Source organism: Alosa sapidissima, chromosome 5, assembly GCF_018492685.1.
Source record: "Alosa sapidissima isolate fAloSap1 chromosome 5, fAloSap1.pri, whole genome shotgun sequence".
Classification (NCBI taxonomy): domain Eukaryota; kingdom Metazoa; phylum Chordata; class Actinopteri; order Clupeiformes; family Clupeidae; genus Alosa; species Alosa sapidissima.
Genome location: NC_055961.1, coordinates 29,044,674 through 29,066,103, shown reverse-complemented (window position 1 = coordinate 29,066,103; position 21,430 = coordinate 29,044,674). Strand labels below are relative to the sequence as shown.

At 46.7% G+C, this 21,430-nt stretch overlaps 2 protein-coding genes across 2 annotated transcripts; both read left to right on the top strand.

The window, feature by feature from the left end:
- The first annotated feature begins 1,405 nt into the window (after positions 1–1,405).
- LOC121709766 (trace amine-associated receptor 13c-like) lies at positions 1,406–2,266 on the top strand. Its single transcript, XM_042093370.1, has one exon. The coding sequence runs from the start codon at positions 1,406–1,408 to the stop codon at positions 2,264–2,266; it is 861 nt and encodes a 286-aa protein (XP_041949304.1).
- Positions 2,267–20,095: 17,829 nt separating this feature from the next.
- Positions 20,096–21,100, top strand: LOC121709765 (trace amine-associated receptor 13c-like). The gene has a single exon (XM_042093369.1). The coding sequence runs from the start codon at positions 20,096–20,098 to the stop codon at positions 21,098–21,100; it is 1,005 nt and encodes a 334-aa protein (XP_041949303.1).
- Positions 21,101–21,430: the final 330 nt, after the last annotated feature.

Below are 21,430 nucleotides of genomic sequence, written 5' to 3'. Positions count from 1 at the left end.
TTGTTTATTTTTCCCATGTTGTACCTGATTAGTCTAACCTGCTTCACATGTATCCTTTATTTCCCTACAACATGTTCCCAAAAAAAAACCCTGGGCCATAAGCATAGCCTACATTTTAAAACCATTGTAGCATTTTCCTCTCCAGCATATTCCAAAGGATAATGTACTATGAAACTGAATTAACAAAACATCTAACTGGCAGATATAAAAAATGTTCTATTTACTGAAGGCATATACTAGTCTGACATTTCCAAGCACCAGCAGGGAGTCGAACACCGGCCGCTCCGGCCGAATGCCAGTGTGTTAACCACTGAACCACGTAGCTGTAGATGAAATCTTGCGTTCCATGTTTATATTCTTCGTCTGAAGCAGTTGTGGTTCACGGTCAAAATGTGATTTTAGCAAAACTGGCCACTAGATGTCACCATAAAGTTACGTGTGTCGGATTGTTTCGAAACCTCGACACATTCCGGCGCAATTGCTTCGAACGTTTCACAAAGCCTCGTTCTGCCCATCCCTAGAGATTTATTGAATAGTAAACAGAAAAGTACTTGTAGGTCCAGAATTCAAAGCAAAGCAAACACACAGGAGATCAGACTAAGGCAATTAAAGAGAGAGCGCAACATCCAACAAAGTCCATAACTTACCTGAATCCACAGAATGCTGAAGAGCAGGCGAGGGAGCGAGTCTTTTTGCTGGGTCCTTAATGCTGCTTTGACGAGGCCAGGCAAAGTGTGTGTGTGAAGGGAGGCCTGATATAGTGCAGCTGATCAGCTGATTGATCAGCTGCAGGTGTAAGGCTTCAGTAGTCAGGGGAGAGAGAATGAGTGACAGGAGTGTGAGTCTGATGAGTGGGCGTGGCTGGGGAAGTGGCTGGTGCAGAGTGAGGTGCTGCTAAAGAACCTGGCAAAGCTGCGACAATAAGTATATATATACTCTTTCGATCCCGAGGGGGAAATTTGGTCTCTGCATATATCCCAATCTTTAAGAGATCGTTACCTTCACTGTTCATACATAACTGGAGCTAGTTCTTTTCAAGTAATGCATGCACAACACAAATGGAACAGGTTGGGGACCCCTGTCTTACGTTATTTGCGTAAGTGCTTCGTCAATGTGTCAGTACAACTCGGTAAATTCATATAGTGCCCTCTAGACTCACAAATTTCGACAGGTCACAAAATTTGGTGCAACACCGGCTCCGTCCACTCACTCCACATGTATGCGCACAGAGAGAGAGAGAGAGCGCGACAGAGTTGCAGTGTTCATGCTGTATATAAAAAACACACAGTGCCCTACAATTTGGCGCAGTGACTGACGGTCACAAGTGAAAACAGAGCAATAGCTTGTAACAAGGGGACTTCCATCTTTGGGATTGTATGTAATATTTTCCACAAATGCCACAACAATGAAGAACCTCACTAAAGCTTATTACTGTTTTCCAGCACTGAACTCTTCATGCACAAAGGATACCAGGTCACCAATTGGATACTTCATAATGTATATATTATTTTTATCTGTATCTGTATCTACGGTCTTCCTCAATCTCTTGGTGATCATTTCCATCTCTCACTTCAAGCCACTACTCACTCAGACGAACCTGTTCATCCTCTCTCTGGCTGTAGCAGATTTACTAGTTGGCCTGTTCGTTATGCCTGTGGAGAGCATCACATTAATAGAAACATGTTGGTATCTGGGGGACACTTTCTGTTACATTTTTCCCTACATTACATTTGCAGTTGTTATTGTGTCTATGAACAACATAGTTTTGATATCCATTGATATTGTGGTTTGTGATCCTCTGCGGTATACTCTGAGCGTGACACACAGGAAAAGCGCCCTGTGTGTGTGTCTGATCTGGTGTGCTTCTCTGGCGTGTGCCCTCCTGATTTTACACGATCACATCCTTTATCCCGATCCACATAGAACATGCCAGTGTCTATTTATTATTCACCTGCCATGGATTGTGTTTGATCTTCTTGTCTCATTTGCCATCACCTGTTCCATTGTGATAGGACTAAATGTGAAAATATTCTGCACAGCCAAACATCAGGCACAGGTGATCAGCTCTTTCAAAGCAAGAGTAAAGGCTGGTCATGCAAACAGAATGATTGAGAAATACAACAGTAAAGCTACAAAAACCATAGGAATACTTGTTTATTTGCTCAGCTATATGCCGTATTATGCTAGCATCCCTTTTCAAGGAAGCTTTACATCTGCATCGCTTGTAGCAAATATTCTTCTATTCTATAAATCTAATTATGTGTAAAGGCAAATATGTATTTATTCACCTTCTGTGACTTTTTTCTAATTTGTGTAAACACACTCTCTTGATTACCCAACATTTCTCTACCTAAGAGACATAAAAGGCTCATCTTATCTTTTTGGAAAACCTTTAATGAACAATATTTCTATTACAGCTAGTATAATTGTAGCATCCGCCACATAAATAGCCATATTTTGATATTAGACAAGTCTTATTTATTGTTGTAAAGCGTAACAGATTTGTTAAATGTTTCTTCATATGGAATAGGCCTAACTCTCTCACTATAAAAGTTGCCTTCTCTTTATAATGTACTGTTTAAAAACCTGGCCAGGTAGTATTGAGCTCTTTAAAATCCGTTTTCTCTCTAACCATCTTTATAGTTCGCTAGCTATCTTGATGACTATGGGCGTAAGTCAGTGATCCAGGGCAAGTATAGTTGAAACAAACGATAGGGTCCAGAACTGTCACTCACCTTTTCACGCTCACTCTCACCCACTTTTCCTGTTCTGGCCCTATGGCTGTGCTCTCGGAAAATCACATGTTTGCTTTTTAAAGGTAAACTATGCAGAATTGGCAATTTCCTTACTGTTTTCTCGGTTTTTGCTTCTTTTTCACTGGCTCTGTCATGACTAATGTCTGAGAAACTACGCTACCTTTTTCTAGCCGGTGCCTGGCGTGTATGTGTATTTGAATGCAGTAAAGCAATTCGTCACACTCGTTATACTTCCTGACACTGAGGCCGTCGGCCCGCCGGCCCACAGTTGCAAGGGTGTTTTTTTCCGCTCACAGGCGCTAGGGGGAAGCGAGACGACCACCATTCAACCCGAAAAAAGTAATATAACCATTCCAATGACTCTGAAGCTGTTAAATGAAGGTAAATTAAGCGAAAAAACTTGCATATTAAACTAAAAAAACCTGCATAGTGTGCCTTTAAACGGGACGCAGGAAGAAAGCCGGGAGGAAGAATGAATGAATGAACAGGGGTAGAAGGCGATCTGCGCTTCTGATAACCTCCTTTTGGTTGATTCACACACTGGATTTATCCTCTTCTTTACGCCTGATAATAAGGAATACATGACTGGTTTTTCCGCGTATCCTGGAGATGATTTCGAGGTGAGATCTGTCCTTTTTCCTTTTTTTGTGCTTGCAGAGTTTCAAAGACTGCCTTGACATACCCTCGGATTTATGGATTATTATTGCCGTGGATTATTTTCATTTTTCGACTGATTGATATTGAAAATACAGAGTTTTTTTCGTTACCTTTTCCGCTCTGTTTAATGGACTGAAACAGCGCTTGTTGCACGTTTTTCTGCCTTTTTTGTTGTGCCGCGTCAGCGGTGTTTGGACAATTATAGACTCTGGCCTATGGGCTTATCTCTCTCTCTCTTTTTCATGTTCTCACCCTCACCAAAGCACTTCAATAAATCTAAGCAGGCTAGAGATATATCTGTGAATGTACGTTTTAATGAACCGATGACGTTAATTTGGTGACAGCTCGAGCTGAGCTTGTTACAGAATATACAAAGGTACAAAGCATGGCACTGGTAAGACTGTGTTATAGCTGACAGGGTTAAATCCAGCTGTCAAACAAAAATCTCAGCACACCACACTCTAAGAAAGAATGTGTTGTTTTCTTGCACATTCAATGTGTAGAAAGCCAAATAACACATGTTGTGTCAATTTCTGCAAATAATGTGTTGCGTGATTTAACTTCTACAACACAAAATATGTGTCAACATCAAGACCAATCACAAAACGCCTACGGCCAAGTTTTTTTTTTTTTCTATCGGCCAAGAAGTTCGTCCAACAACATTTCAACGAAATCATCTCAAGATGAGCAACACTGGTACAGCAGGGAATTCTACACGGTTGAAAGGACCAATCAAATGGACAGGTAAGTGGATGATTTGTGAGTTTATGTTTCAATTATAGACATAAGTGGTTAAAAAGTGCTCAATAAGCCATAAATTAGGCTTAACCCGACCTCTCACAGGTGACTTTACCTCAGCGTCCCCCCAACACAATGATTGATATTCGCGGTCACACCAAGGCGAATTACTGCTAGACCAGCTAGTTATTTATGCTAAATGAGCTAAGCAGGGGGTGTAGGCTTGAAGATCAAGTCTTTGGTTAACGTTTAGCGTCGAAATGCCGTCAGCCGTCTGAAAACTGCAACACTGAAGTGACTAAATGCTAATGTACGTTCTCTTTCAGTCGAACTACTCGGCGTTAACCAATGGGAATACATTCCACGATCACGTGATTGCACTGAAGTCCTCTTACAGGTCCTGCTAAGGTTCTGTTGGCGCGAAAACGACTCGGCTATAATAAGCCGCCGCGGCCAACGACAATCACGTTGTCTCATTCAGTGGCCGGAGCGCCAGGGGTCCTTAATGGACGGCTCTTTCTATGAGCACCGGCCAGAGAAGAGATCCCGCCCCCTCCCAGCCTTCCCCGATTTTCTGGCGGAGGTTCAGAAATCTTGGGGGAAGCCGTATTCATCCCGGTCCCCGGTACTTCGGCCCTTTCTCTGCCCTGGATGGGGCGGAGGACCAGGGGCTGGCTCACCTCCCTGAGGTGGAGGAGACATTGGCGGCGTATCTTTGCCCCCAGGGAGCATCGGCCCGGGGACCGCCGGTACTGCCGTCCAAGCCCTGTCGGGTTACGGCTGGCCAGGCCTCCAAAGCGTATACCTGTGTGGGGCAGGCTTGCCGGGCCCTCAACACAGCAGCGGTTCTCCAGGTATACGCCGGGGAGAGCATGAGGTTGGCCACCGAGGAGGAGGGGCCTTTGGCCCCGCCCCTGGAGTGGCGGAAGGCCCTGGACCTCTCGCTGCGAGCGTCGAGGTGTGCTGCTCTGGCGCAGGGCAGGGCAATTTGGTGGTGCTGGTGCGCCACCTGTGGCTTACGCTGTCGCTGCTGCCGGACAGGGAGAATATCCCGCTACTTGACGCGCCCCTGACCCCCTCGGGGTTGTTCGGGCCGACGATGACCGGCATGAGGGAGCGTTTCAAGGCGACCCAGAAGAGCGCGGAGGCGCTAAAGAGTTTTCTGCCTCGGCGAGAAGGGATCTCCCGCCCCACCGCACAGGCGCCGACAATGGCCACGCACCGTGTGCGGGCAAGACGCAAGCGTGCGCCACACCCACAGCGGCAGCAGCAGCAACAACAGCAGCAGAGGTCGCCTGGGCAACAGAGGGGCAGCTACCCGCCGCGGCAGGACGGGCAGTTAAGGCGAGGCTGGAAGCGGGGCAGAGAGCGGTCTGCTTCACGCCCAGCCCCCACTGGCCAGCCTCAGGCGAGCTGACTGTTGGGACGGTCACGGGAGGTTGGCGAGCCGTTCCCCAAGCGTGCCAGGGTTCTCCAAAGTGACAGTTCATGCGCAGTTGCGCTGTTGTGTTCACAAGAACTTGTTGAAAAAACTCCCCCAAAAAAAAAAAAAAAATCATCAATCAATAATCATGATGAGGCACGGCCAAGCCCGTGTGCCTGCCGCGGCGCTGCAGCCGGCGGCAGACACACAGCCGGCCCCAGGCTTGGTGGCTCCGGACGTGGATGCCCCGTCTGGAGTGGGTCGGCCTGGGTTAGGCCCGCGGCCGCCGTGTCTGGCGGATCACATTGCGGAGTGGCGGAAGTGCACAAACTCCCAATGGGTTCTCCATACGCAGTTTGCCCGTGCTCCTCCCGTCTTCACGGGTGTCAGGCGGACAAGGGTTTCGCCCATACGCGCCCTAGCGCTCCGCAGGGAAATCCGGGAGCTGGCGGCCAAGCAGGCCATACGCCAGGTGCCGCGGGGCCAGTGGATGGAGGGGGTGTAGTCAGTATTTTTTGGTTCCCAAGAAGGATAGCAGCCTTCGGCCCATTCTGGACCTCCGGCCGCTGAACACATACTTGTCAAAGATTCCGTTCAAGATACTGACGTTGCAGCGCATTGTTCAGAGCGTGCAGCAGGGGGGTTGGACGGTCACGATAGACTTGAAAGATGCATATTTTTATGTTCCGATTCATCCTCGGCACAGAAAATACCTGCGCTTTGCGTTCGAGGACGAGGTGTGGGAGTTTTCGGTTTTATGTTTTGGGCTGGCTCTAGCGCCCCGCACCTTCACCAAGGTTGTTCAGGAAGCTTTGGCCCCTCTCAGGAGGCGAGGTATTCGCATATTGAATTATCTGGACGACTGGGTCTTACTGGCAGACTCCAGGGCCCTTTTGGAACTGCACGTAGCCGAGACGCTTGGCCATCTCGAGCGGCTAGGTTTCCAGGTGAATTGGGCAAAGAGCCGACTCACGCCCGTGCAGGTAATCCCCTACCTAGGACTGGAGTTTGATGCGGTGGGCATGACAGTGACATTGTCTCAGGCACGTCGGGCAGGCCTTCAGCACTGCATCAGCATTTTTCGCCGAGACGCTATGGTCACCGTGCGCCAATGTCAGCGACTTCTGGGGCTAATGGCGGCGGCTTCACATGCGGTTCCCCTCGGCCTCCTGCACATGCGGGATCTCAGCGCTCCGCGCTCATCCGCGCCTGCATGCAATTCGCAGTGGATGACTCGAAAGTCGTTCTGCACCCTAACCCCTTTTATCAGCCAAAGATTCTGTCCTCCTCGGCGAGCTTGAGGGTGATCGAGCTGCCCGCTTTTGGCCCAGAGGCCCAGCAGGAAGAGCCATGGCTTTGTAGCCTGTGTCCGGTCAGGGCTCTGAGGGTCTACACGGAAAGGACGAGTGCGCTACGGGAGACTGAGCAGCTGTTTGTCTGTTTTGGTGCACAAGCGCTAGGGAAACCCCTCTCTAAACAGAGGCTCTCCCATTGGATCGTGGAGGCTATAGCAGCGGCTTATGAGGTGGCAGGAGCCGGGCGATCTAAGGGTGTACTCCACCAGAGGGGTGGCGGCGTCCTGGGCTGTCTGGAAGGGGGCCGCGCTCGAGGATATATGTAGGTCTGCCAGTTGGACGACGGGCGACACATTTGCGCGTTACTACAGCCTGAACACCGCGAGTGCGTCTGTGGCTTGTTCAGTGTTGTCAGTGGCATGTGATTGTAGCACGGTGACATAGCCTCAGAGGCGCGGTGCGAAGGGGAACCCGGCCGGACTCGAGAAGGCTCCGGCCGGACGTGGTTATCCCCGACACACTACAGCTATCGCGGCAGGTGATATCGAGCCAAGGCTGGCCCATGGAGGCTTGCTGTGGCATTTACATGGTCAGGACCGGAGTTGGCCCCCCGTTTTTTGCACGCGCATTTGGTGTGTGTTGAGTGGGGACAGGGCTGTGTTTCTAGTGTTTCACCGACAGCCCCCGATTTCGTGTTTTCCGCGTTTTCGTGGGAGACTGTTATTTGTCTACAACTTGGCCAGGACGATACATGATAGGCGCTCTGCTCGAGGCAGCGCGCGTGAATTCTCTACTCGGGAACAGCTCTGCTCTGACAGCCTAGCCGGGTAAGGTAAGAGTGTGTTTTCCCATTGGTTAACGCCGAGTAGTTCAACTGAAAGAGAACGTAAAGGTTATGAACATAACCACGGTTCTCTGAAGGAGAACACGAGGCGTTAACCAATGGGAAAACACACTAGGGGAGTCTAGATAAAGGTATTTTTATGAATAACTTGAAGGCAATGTTAATGTTGACATATGAAAAATAAACATTCCAAAGTATTTTTTAACTTGGATCTTCATCTTTATTCATATTGATTTAACCTTGTGGAATGACACATAATTGTGTTGGATAACTGGAATTCCGAGCACACTAATGTGTAAATAGCATTTTCTTTTTTCATGATGCTTACACATCAACTGTGTCACCATTAACACAAGTTGTGTTGTCCCAAAGAAAACTCATTGATGTGTTGAAATTCAACAAATGTTGTGTTGTTTTTAACACATTCATGTTTAGAGTGCAGGATTGAATGGAGCTGGTAAAAAGGTCATTATGTGAATGTGTGGACACGATGGGTTTAAAGTGACAGTGCACCATTTACAAATGAGTTAAACAGCATCAAATGAGTAGTATTTCTTAAGAAATTAATAATTTAAAACAAAATTACTATCATTATTATCATTTAAATAATATAAAAGTGTTTTACTTTTACCTTTGTGGTTAGCCTACTCATTTATTTTGTGAGTTATGTTGTATTTAATATGCCATTTAAGAAGCTTTAGGGAGAAAAATTACTTTTTAATCATGATTAACCCTTTCGTGCCCGTGCCGAACATTCCATTTTTGGTGCTGGATGACCTCCTTACACAAAAAACCTTATTTCTTGAGTATAATACATACCATCAATGGGATATACATACCATTGTAATCAGAAGGGTCAGTTCTATCAAATGATGTAAAATACATATGGTAATGTTGATATAGTAATGAACAGTCTTTGAAAATCCTCTCCAAATGTATACCGAAATTCGTTAAAATTGAATTTCATTCGCATAAAAATGAATTTTCATCATATTTCTATATGAGATAGAGAAAAATATAGAGTGTATGACATGTGCAGCAAGTTGTGGGCTATTTAACAAAAAAGACTGAATTGGAATATCATTAACCTTTCAAAAGTTATGATAAATTAAGTGATAAGTGTAAAAAAATGCAGGAAACGGGATTTAGAATGTTGACAGAATTCACATTCTCTTTCTCACCAAAAACATAAAAGTATGCATAAAAACTAATAATGAAGTCAGACACAATGGTTTAGATTTATTTGGTCCATAAGAATAAACCATTTATTTGTATATAAGCAAATGCTACAGTCAACAATAATGATATATAAAAGAAAAACATGTACCTTACCAGTAATACAGGAAGTAAGTATACTGTATATTTATTGAAGATCAATTCTGAAGAGACATAGAATACATTTGATTCAACAGATACAACTTCCTTATATAAATTAGTGTAATATGAAAATGATATACATCTATAAAATGTATTATTTATGAAAAGCTAGGAATACAATCAACTTCAACATCACTCAAAAATCAATGTGTCTAAACATTTGAAAGTGGATTACAAAGAACAAGCCTGTTGAGAATAAACACATACACATATAAACACAAACTCACACACACACACACACACAGAGGAGGATAGGGAAAGGTGGGGTGGGGAACCTGAAGGTTAAACACAGAGGACCTATGACTCATAACGAAACGCATCCCCTTCTGTAGAATGCCAAATCTGACAGCAATTTTGTTTACCAAAAAAGCAGTCACCTACCGCTAAACTCCAGGCCATACAAGCTACTTTAGTGTTATTATGTATTGTTTTTATAACAAAGCCAACCATTTTTCTTTGGCTCCTGCTGTACAGGAATATGTACTTGATGAAAAGATGACAGAGTAGTAGTTGGAGCAGCTGAAGGCGAGGCTGAAATTTTGACGGAAATGCCTGCCAGCTGTTGTGATAGATTTTCGCCAAAATCTTTCTGGCTGTAGCTACCGAACCTAGGTTCAACACCAGATTCTGCATTGCCAAACTTGAAATAATAAGAAACTACTGAAACAGCAATGTCAATGGAGAAAAAGTGTACACAATATGTATTTCTCATTTGGTCAACGTTCCCTGATCCCTTCAGAGACTTGGTTCCCCAGTAGCAATGGATATTAGGGAGGGAAGTGAAGTCCCATGTCAATGATCAATCCCAGAAAACTGTGAAACTCTTCTGGGGTCTCTTCGTCCCATGCCCCTGCACTGTGTGTTTGCATACAACGGCCTACTAAGCACAACCTCCCACCCGTTCCGGTTGGTAAAACCACATATGCCTGGGACAACAACATAAAAATCAACATAACAAGTCTATTTCAGTGTTTTAGTGGCAGTCTACACCACCCTACGCACGCCACCTAAATCTATACCTTCTTCCTCCATCCTCACATGGTCTTCAACATTGTGAGCGCAAGCTCATCAGCAGTCAGCCACCTCTTCAGGCCTGCAAGGAGGTCTGTGTAGGTCTTGTCATCCTCCATCTGAAACAACAGTAAAATCATACAAATGTAATACATTTATTAATTAAAAATAAAATCGCAAAACTACATATGTGTGCGTGTGTGCACATACATACACAAGAGGTAGCCTAAACTATTGAAGCATTTTGAGTAACTCAAAAATATTTAGAAGTATGAAAAGTCATTTTATTACACATGGGTTTAGCTACCCTAAATCTGATTGCCTGGCTGGCATTAAGATAAAGACAGATTACATTTCACCTAGTAACTAACTGCTTAAATGCAATAATGACATTTCTGACATAATATGTGATTTCACATCATGTTTTCTATAAAACTACATATTGAGAAGAGTAGAATATCAAGTCATGCCATCTTAGAAAATGTTGAGACAAGCACGTCTGATGTTTGGCATTTAGAAGCAAGGTAAAACAGTTCACTACAAACTGCCTAGCGAGGTAACAACCAGATGAGAGGCAATACGTTAATTAGCACTACATTTCTGACAGAATCCGTGATTTCACATCTTGTTTTCTACAACTACATATTGAGAGGAGTAAAAATATCGCTCAACTTATTTCATGTAAGAGAACGCAACTTAGAAACGCGGCGCCCATTGATTTATTCAGCTTTGGTATGCTATACTGACTTGCCAATATAATGCTTACCTAACAAGCAAATTGGTACTAGAAAACAAACTTACTTACAGGTTATATACTAACAGGTTTTTAAATGAAATTGTCAAATGAAAATAACTGATATAAAAAGCAAACGAGAATACTGCAAGCAGTTCAGAGTAATGCAGCTAGCTAAAGTTACATGACGATGCACTTAGCCCCCGCTATGCCATAATGTTGACGCTGATGAGAAAGCATATTACTGTCAAATAACATGATTTTATGACTACAAATTAAGATTAACCATAACTAGAAACGATGTAAAATATATATTACCTCAGTTTATCCAGCTGTGTGGTTTCCAGTCGAGGTAAACTCCAACGAAGTGCAGGTGGCATCTGGCGGTCCATGTTAAAATGTACGACTGAAGTGAAAAGTTTTTTTCACGACTCATCTTCAAGTATCCAAAACATTTCGCGCCATAAACCCCTTAACCAATCATATCAAATTGAAGCTTATGTTGTCAGCATTACGGGGAAGATTTCAGAAATAAAATCAGTCATTGGACAGCTGAGATATTAGATGATTGGTCATCGTTAAAATTTTAACGAAATTAGAATGGTCGGGCTTGTAAGGGTTAATCTAGATTAATTAATTTTAAAATATGAAATTAATACGTTTTTTTTTTTATCGCTTGACAGCCCTGGTAAAAAGCCTAAAGCGTCTGTCGTATGATTTCGATAATGTGTGTGTGTGCGTGCATGTGTCAGTCAATCGTAACAGCCTGCATAATCTTTGCAGCCAACCTTAGTGTATTTCTGTAAACAATGTTGCAATGCCTTGTCATATCTGCCTCATTTTAAAGGTTAGGACAATGCTGAAGAGAAATTCATCATTCTCAAAATAACCTATGGCTGAGTTTTGTTTTCAAATGTTCTCATGCATGTCTGGATTACGGGTGAGGAATGTTGAAGAGACAGACTATTGTACATCCTAAAATTATGGCCGGGGTCTTTTATTTACTTAGGCTGCGCAAAGCACAGACTTTTATTTGGGGCAGGCTTGTATTTGAGGCAGGCCTTTATTTCTTATGTGTGTTTTATTATGAGACGCGTTTCATTTGGAGTGGCATATTTAATGCAAGCCCTAATCTCTGACTGAAAGTGCGCAGAACTTGTGCATTTACATAACAATATTTAATACATTTTCCTGGTGTTGACACCCCCCAATTCCCTCTAACTTTTGGGCTTAAAGGAGAATTCCGGTGTGATATTGACCTAAAGTGTGTTGAAACATGATACCGAGTGTGAACTTATGTCTCATAGCTCATCTCGGCTTGTCCAATGCACTCCGAAATCTGGCGCTAGTTAGCCGATGCTACTAACAGGTTTTCAAAGGGGGTGCCTCGGGCATCGGCCTACACTGTCTTACACCATATACGAGGCTCAAAGTAGCCCCACACTTCATTGGTAGACTTCCGAGGGCCCTAACATTTAAAACAAGACATTGAGAACTTTGAAAAAGTCGATTTATACAGACAGTACCTTCAGGAAATTTACCGTTCGCCACCATCTTGAATTTAGTCACACATGGTATGGGATGGGAACAGGTATGATAAGGGATCAGATTCCAAAAATAATTCTGTGGAAGCAACTGGAATCCATGCATTTCCAAGGAATTATTTTTGGAATCTGATTCCTTATCATCCCAGTCATTCGTACTCGTCACTCGACTTATCGTGACTAAATTTGAGATGGCGGCGAATGGTAAACTTCCTGAAGGTACTGTCTGTATAAATCGTTTAGATCTTGCAGGGTCACCATTTACAAGACTGCAACTAGATTCCGTTAAATTATTACCCATCGTGCAATAGATATCAACAGGAATTGAAATTATAGCCTATAAACTCAAAATCATTTTTTCGTGTTTTTTCTGCAGCATCCCTAACCGATATAGAGTTGTTCTGTCACATGAAAGAGCCGACTAAAGATGTATAAAGATGTATAAAATAATCATATAGTGTCATGAGCTCTCTCTCTGCCTGGTAACACGTGCTGATTGAAGTCTGATGACCTCCACCTGTTCCTGCTCTGCTCTGCCTCACCCTCGTTAACCTACCAGCTGCACTGCATTCACCACTCATCATGTCCTGTATATAAAGCCTTGCTTTTCAGTCCACACTTGTCAGATCGTCTGCAACCAGCACCAGTTACCTGCCTGTTTTGGAAAACGCCTCTGACTCTTTGCCTGTGATCCCAGACCCGCTCGACTACTTCTGTGTTCTCCAGCCCCGGTAATCTTGACCTGCCTTCCGTCCCTCTTCTACGAATACCGCCTAGTCCTTGACTGTACTGCTGCTTCGTTTCAATTGCTGTTGTGTGTGTGCTTCCCCCAGGACTTCCCGGATCATCCAGCTCCTGCCATCGCTGTTCGGCTACTGGGGGAACACACACACGCAGACTCTTGGAACTCCTGTACCCCCCCTGGAACCCCCTTAACCCCCAACCCTTAAATAAACTTTTGAACGTGACGCTTTTGTGGTCCTCGTCCTGTTTGGTGTCTGACAGTACGATCTGACCAAACATGGACCCAGCGCACGGTCGAACCAGCATGGAAACCGACGAACCAGAACCACCCACCGCCATGCAACGCCTGGAAGAGACAGAGAGAGAGGCCAACCGCAACACTGCTGACATTGCCTCCCTACTTCAAGCCGGCTACCAACAGCGTCAGCAGTTCCAGCAGCAACAGCAACAACTTGCAATGATCATTCAACTTCTCACCAACCTTTCTCCTCTGCCTGCTCCCACCGGCCCAGCCCCAGCCAGCCTGCTCACCGGCCCAGCACCCGAGTCTCCTGCCCAGTCCACTGCTGCCGTGGCTGCCGGAGCCCCAGAACCCAGGATCGGCAATCCAGAGCGGTTCAGCGGCGACCCAACCCAGGTACGGGCGTTCCTGACGAGCTGCCGTGTCCAGTTTACCCTGCAACCCAGGACTTTTGCCACTGAAGGGGCGAGGGTCGGTTACGTGATCACTCACCTGACGGGCCGAGCTCGACTCTGGGGAACGGCGGAGTTCGAGCGCCAGACCCCAGCATGTGCAACCTTCAACCTATTCGCAGAGGAGATGCTCAAGGTATTCGATTTGGAATCCACAACAGCCGAGGCATCTCGGATCCTGATGAGTATTCGCCAAGGCAGAAGGACTGTTGCGGATTACTCCATTGACTTTCGAACTGTGGCAAGTCGGAGCTCCTGGAACATGGAAGCATTGGTGGATGCCTTCCTCCACAGCCTGGCGGACTACATAAAGGACGAGCTGGTTTCCCATGATCAACCCCCCACTCTTGATGAAGCCATTGCTCTGGCTGTCCGCATCGACCGCAGGATCCAGGCCCGCCGTCGTGAGAGAGGGCGCCAGAGTCCATCCACTAGCACACGGAGTGTTCCAACTGCCCTTCTGTCCGCACCTGCCACACCATCTAGCCAGCCGGACCAGTCTGAACCGATGGAGATCGGCCGCGCCTCCCTAACCCCTGCAGAGCGCCAGCGACGCATCACCTCCAACTTGTGCCTGTACTGTGGTGGTGATGGTCATCGAGTCGCCACCTGTCCAGCAAAAGCCGGAGCTCACCAGATGTAGGAGGAATCCGGATGAGCTCAATGAACATTCAGCCCTCCATCAGCCGTAAACCCCTCATCCAAGTCTGTCTTCACCTGTCTGATTCCACCCACACCCTGGCAGCCCTGGTGGACTCTGGCGCAGAAGCAAACATTATTGACACAGGACTTGCTCGTCAGCTGGGCTTGGAAAGCCATCGCTTGTCCACTCCTGTTCCAGCCCGGGCCCTGGACGGTCACGTAATTGGCACAGTTACCAGCGTCACAGCCCCCATCTCAATGATGGTGTCAGGAAACCACCGAGAGACCATCCGCTTCCACCTGCTCAGCTCTCCAGGCCAACCCCTAATCCTGGGTTACCCTTGGCTCCGTCTCCACAATCCTCACCTCGATTGGGCCTCCGGAACTGTGAAAGAGTGGGGAAATGCCTGCCACCTGACCTGTTTGCGTGCTGCCGCGCTGCCCCCCGGCTCAGTACCCCCCAGCACTGCCCCCGACATTTCTAATGTCCCTGAATGTTACCATGGTCTCCGAGAGGTGTTCAACAAGACCAAAGCCACATCTCTGCCCCCACACCGTCCGTACGACTGTGCCATTGATCTCCTCCCTGGGACTGCTCCACCCAAAGGTCACCTCTACTCACTATCCCCTCCTGAAAGAAAAACTATGGAGGATTACATCAGGGACTCCCTGGCAGCTGGACTCATCCGCCCGTCTTCCTCTCCTGCTGGTGCCGGATTCTTCTTCGTGGGAAAGAAAGATGGTTCTCTTCGCCCCTGCATTGATTATCGAGGTCTGAATGATGTCACAGTGAAGAACCGGTACCCTCTGCCTTTACTCACCTCTGCTTTTGAGTTGCTCCAGGGATCCACTATTTTCACCAAACTGGACCTTAGAAATGCTTACCACCTAGTGCGAGTAAGGGAGGGTGACGAGTGGAAGACTGCATTCAACACCCACACCGGCCATTATGAGTACCTGGTAATGCCATTTGGTCTCACCAACGCCCCAGCGGTATTCCAGGCGCTGGTGAATGATGTGCTGCGGGACATGCTGAATAAATTCGTCTTCGTGTACCTGGACGACATCTTAATTTTCTCCAGAACTCTGTCCGAACACACCCGTCATGTCCAGCTGGTTCTTCGGCGGCTCCTGGAGAACTCGCTCTATGTCAAAGCGGAGAAATGCGAGTTCCATGCTCAGACTGTGTCATTCCTGGGATACATCGTCGCTGAAGGCAATATCCATATGGACCCCGCAAAGGTCTCGGCAGTTACCTCCTGGCCAGTTCCGGGGAATAGGAAGATGTTGCAGCAATTCCTCGGTTTTGCCAATTTCTACCGGAAATTCATCCGGAACTACAGCTCCGTCGCCGCTCCCCTCACAGCTCTGACCAGCATCAAACACCCCTTTTTCTGGACCCCAGAGGCCAACACAGCCTTTCATACCCTCAAGGCCCGGTTCACCACTGCCCCCATTCTCCAGATGCCGGATTCAGACCGGCAGTTCGTTGTCGAGGTGGATGCCTCAGACGTGGGAGTCGGGGCCATACTCTCTCAACGGGCAGAGGAGGACAACAAGTTGCACCCCTGTGCATTTTTCTCTCGCCGGCTTTCACCTGCAGAGCGCAATTATGATGTTGGAAACCGTGAGCTGTTGGCTGTCAAGCTTGCCCTGGAGGAGTGGCGTCACTGGCTGGAGGGGTCCACAGTTCCGTTCCTGGTCTGGACCGATCACAAAAACCTCGAATACATCCGCAATGCCAAACGTCTTAACCCCAGACAGTCCCGCTGGGCCTTGTTTTTCACCAGATTCAACTTCACCCTGTCATACCGCCCAGGTTCTCGGAACACCAAGCCGGACGCTCTCTCCCGTCAGTTTCATAAGGATGACGCCCCTTCCCAGGAACCTGCATCAATTCTGCCCGATCCCTGCGTCGTAGCTGCCCTGACCTGGGATATCGAGGAGGAAATTCAAGAGGCCCTCCGTGACCATCCCAGTCCCAGTGCATGCCCAGACGGTCGTCTCTTCGTCCCAGAGAATTTGAGGTCCCGGGTCATACAGTGGGGACACAACTCCCGCCTTGCCTGCCACCCGGGCTCCGCCCGCACCTGCCATCTCCTTGCCCAGCGCTTCTGGTGGTCTTCTTTGAGAAGGGATGTCCGAGAATTTGTCCGTGCCTGCCCCACCTGCAATCAGAACAAGTCCTCCACTCGGCCCCCCGCTGGTTTACTCCAGCCCTTGCCTGTGCCCACACGACCCTGGTCCCACGTCTCCTTGGACTTTGTAACTGGCCTCCCACCATCAGGTGGGATGACGGTCATTCTCACTGTGGTTGACCGGTTCAGCAAGATGGCACACTTCATTCCCCTCCCTAAACTGCCATCTGCCAGAGAGACTGCCCAGGCTGTTCTTGATCATGTCTTCCGTCTACACGGGCTGCCCAGGGATGTTGTCTCTGACCGAGGCCCGCAATTCACCTCTACATTCTGGAAGGAGTTCTGCCGTCTTCTAGGGGCCACAGTGAGTCTCACCTCTGGGTTCCACCCCCAGTCCAATGGTCAATCCGAGCGGGCAAACCAGGAGCTGGAGAAGGCGCTGCGGTGCATGGTTTCTCGCAAACCCCAGGCTTGGGCACAACAACTGATGTGGATAGAGTATGCTCACAACTCCCTCACCTGCTCTGCCACTGGTATGTCACCTTTCCAGTGTGTGTATGGCTACCAGCCCCCCCTGTTCCCCAGCCAGGAAGGAGATGTGTCCTGCCCGTCTGCCCTCGCCTATGCCCGCCGTTGCCGTCGTACCTGGTCACAAGCTCGTGCCACGCTACTCAAGTCAGCTGTCAGCTATGCCACTGGGGCTAACCGCCGAAGATCGCCGGCACCCGCCTACCGTGTTGGCCAGAAGGTGTGGCTGTCAGCCAAGGATCTCCCACTGCGGGTGGAATCGCGTAAACTGGCACCTCGATTCCTCGGCCCGTTCCCTATCCAGAGGGTCATCAGCCCAACCGCAGTCCGGCTCCAGTTGCCAACCTCCATGAGGGTGCACCCTACTTTCCATGTTTCGAAAGTCAAGCCGACGCATGAAAGCCCGCTGGTCCCCGTGCCGCTTCCTCCTCCTCCTCCTCGCCTCGTTGACGGTGGGCTGGTGTACACCGTTCGAAGCCTGCTTCGGTCCAGACGGCGAGGTAGGGGCCTCCATTATCTCGTCGACTGGGAGGGCTATGGACCTGAGGAGAGAACCTGGGTGCCAGCCAGTCGGATTGTGGACCGGACACTCATCGCCGACTTCCACCGTCTGCATCCTGATCAACCTGCAATCCGTAGGGGCCGCCCCAGAGGGGTCCCTAACCGTCCTGCCCGCCCGGCTTCCTGTCCTGTGCCTGACCCTGACCCTGTCTCGGTACCTGTCCCGTCTTCTGTCCACGACCCTCCAGCTCCCTCCGAGGATGAGGAGGTTCACTCGGACCGCTCGGAGGAATTCTAGCCCTCCACCGGCTCCCCTCCGCCCTCCCGACGTGGTGTCACTCTTGGGGACTTCTGGGGCCGTCCCTTAGGGGGGGGGTTCTGTCATGAGCTCTCTCTCTGCCTGGTAACACGTGCTGATTGAAGTCTGATGACCTCCACCTGTTCCTGCTCTGCTCTGCCTCACCCTCGTTAACCTACCAGCTGCACTGCATTCACCACTCATCATGTCCTGTATATAAAGCCTTGCTTTTCAGTCCACACTTGTCAGATCGTCTGCAACCAGCACCAGTTACCTGCCTGTTTTGGAAAACGCCTCTGACTCTTTGCCTGTGATCCCAGACCCGCTCGACTACTTCTGTGTTCTCCAGCCCCGGTAATCTTGACCTGCCTTCCGTCCCTCTTCTACGAATACCGCCTAGTCCTTGACTGTACTGCTGCTTCGTTTCAATTGCTGTTGTGTGTGTGCTTCCCCCAGGACTTCCCGGATCATCCAGCTCCTGCCATCGCTGTTCGGCTACTGGGGGAACACACACACGCAGACTCTTGGAACTCCTGTACCCCCCCTGGAACCCCCTTAACCCCCAACCCTTAAATAAACTTTTGAACGTGACGCTTTTGTGGTCCTCGTCCTGTTTGGTGTCTGACATATAGGCTACAGCTGTCACCTACTTTGCCCCTTCCTGTTTGGTGTTGGAGAGAGGTAACTATATTGTTTTTATATTCTTCACGTCACTATTTGCATGAGCCACGACTAGAAAGACTAGAAACCGCTAAGATTGGCACCTTACACTTAAAGGTAAACTATGCAGTATTGGCAATTTCCTTACTGTTTTCTCGGTTTTTGCTTCTTTTTCACTGGCTCGGTCATGACGAATGTCTGAGAAACTCCATCGCTACCTTTTTCTAGCCGGTGCCTGGCGTGTATGTGTATTTGAATGCAGTAAAGCAATTTGTTACACTCGTTATAATTCCTGACACCGAGGCCGTCAGCCCACAGTTGCAAGCGTGGTTTTTCCGCTCACAGGCGCTAGGGGGAAGCAAGACGGCCACAATTCAACCCGAAAAAAGTCATATAACCATTCCAATGATTCTGAAGCTGTTAAATGAAGGTAAATTAAGCTTAAAAACGAACTAACTAACGATCTAAGTGACAGGAGCGCGCAGCGATTCCAGTACAACTCCTATGATTTCTGTCCGACTGTGAAAACAGACCAAAATCGTACAATGTAAGGCCGCCATTAAGTACGAAACAATGTCTGACCTGTCGCAAGTTCACCAAGCTACTGATCTCATTCCACAAGCCTAGAGCGCCCTCTCGCGGCTGTAGACGGTAATGTCTCATGTAGAATTCATGTCAATTCATACTGACTAACATGTTAAATTATATATATTTTGATATCTATATTTTGAAGTCACACCTGCAGGACCAGCCAAACTATGAAAAAGGACTCAGGACTCAGGAGTGTGTGATTCTGTGTGCGCATGTTTGACAAACGCTTATTTCCTGAAAAAGTCTAGTGGGGCTACATACCCATTAAGTTTCATGTGCCCCGGTGTTTTGGTGTCATTGACCAACAATTCAGGAAGTTGGTATGATCTCCTATATACTACGAACTCCTATATTCTGTATCTCGAAAAGAGAAGAGGCAGTCAAGAGGTCCGCTCCAATTTTCTATTGAAATTGGAAAATTATATTCAATTTTCTAATAATCTTTTTTTTGCAAGTCAAATAAATGCATATTTAAGATTTAATTTAGAGTTGTATCCTGATTTTGTATTAGTGTAATGTAATGTTGGATAGAAAAATGGATAATTGGGTGTTTGGGACATTCTTGGTATGCTCAACATATCTCAATAATGCCAAACTAGGAAGTTGGTATGAAAGTAAATGCTCACATGCAATAAAAAACCTTACATATTAGTATTATATGGACTATATGGACTAAAGTATTTGGCCATTGCACCCACAGGAACTTCAATGACATCCCATTATATGTTTGATCATTATGGGTGGGCCAGACTTTGTTATTAATAGATAGCAATCCACATGAGAATCTGAAAAGTTGTTTTTCACAGCTGCCATTGTTTCACCAACATATAAATACAAGGTCAGTATCTGGAGTAATCAGTAGAAAGGTTGGGTGTGCTGCCAAGCTGGGACAATATTATCGTCAGGACAACCAGTCACGGTAATGGAAGACCCCTGGAGAGCTAATCGCTGCTATCCAGCCCTGAACTCTTCATGTACAAAGTTTGCCAGGCCACAGGCACTATACATCATCATGTACATATTTTTGTCATCAATATCTGTATCCACTGTTCTTCTAAATTTGCTGGTGATCATCTCGATTTTTCACTTCAAGCAGCTTCACACTCCAACCAACCTGCTCATCCTCTCTCTTGCTCTGGCAGATTTATTTATCGGACTGACTGTCATGCCTGTGGAAGGGTCACAATTAATTGAAACATGCTGGTATTTTGGGGACACGCTGTGTAACATATTCCCTTTCATTTATTCTGTGGCTTTTTCAGGATCTCTCTGCAGCCTTGTCTTAATTTCCATTGATCGTTTCATTGCAGTCAGTGATCCTTTAAGGTACTCATTGAAGGTCACACACAACAAAGTAGTTATAATTGTTGTTCTAGGCTGGTGTATTTGTCTACTTTATATGTTCTTCTTGCTTTATGACCACCTTACTGAAATGGAGCCTCACAGGACATGTCACGGAGAGTGTCTGTTCACAACAATCAGTTTCTCATGGATTGTTGGTGATGTTTTTGTGTCATTCATTGTGCCTTGTTCCACGGTTATAATTTTAAACATGAAAATATTCTGTACAGCTAAGTATCATACAAAGGTGATTAACTCTGTTACAGAAAGAGAAAGGGCTGGTAACAAGGACACAATGAGAAGTAAGAAATCCAGCCGTAAAGCTGCAAAAACAATAGGGATACTCGTTACAGTTTATTTGCTCTGCTATATGCCATATAATTTAAGCATTTTTGCATACGGCCCTGACTCATTATCTTATCTATTTAAATGTCTTGTATGGATTGTGTATCTCAACTCCTGCATGAACCCAATAATATATGCTTTATTTTACCCATGGTTTAAAGTCTCAAGCAAGCATATCATCACCCTTGCAATACTTCATCCAGGTTCCTCTTACTTCAATGTAAATTCTGATGTGAAATAGCTGAATTGACACAATTGTTTAACTCTTGTAAGGTGTTCATATTTTTGTTACACAGCCAATGTTCCCGGGTCTGTTGGACCCACAACATTATTAGGCTTTTAAATCAACACAACCATAACAATTTATGAAAAACTACTTAACAGGTGTTTACTTTAGCTCAATTACCAATGATATAGACACCATTTATTTTATATTTGTCATTTACCCCTGTGAGATCACGCGTATGATCATTTTCAGGTTTTTTTTTTGTGAGAAAACAAGGAATTCAATTATGAAAAAAGGTAAAAACAGAAACAAGATTTTTGATCATTATTGGTGCTTATTTCTTAG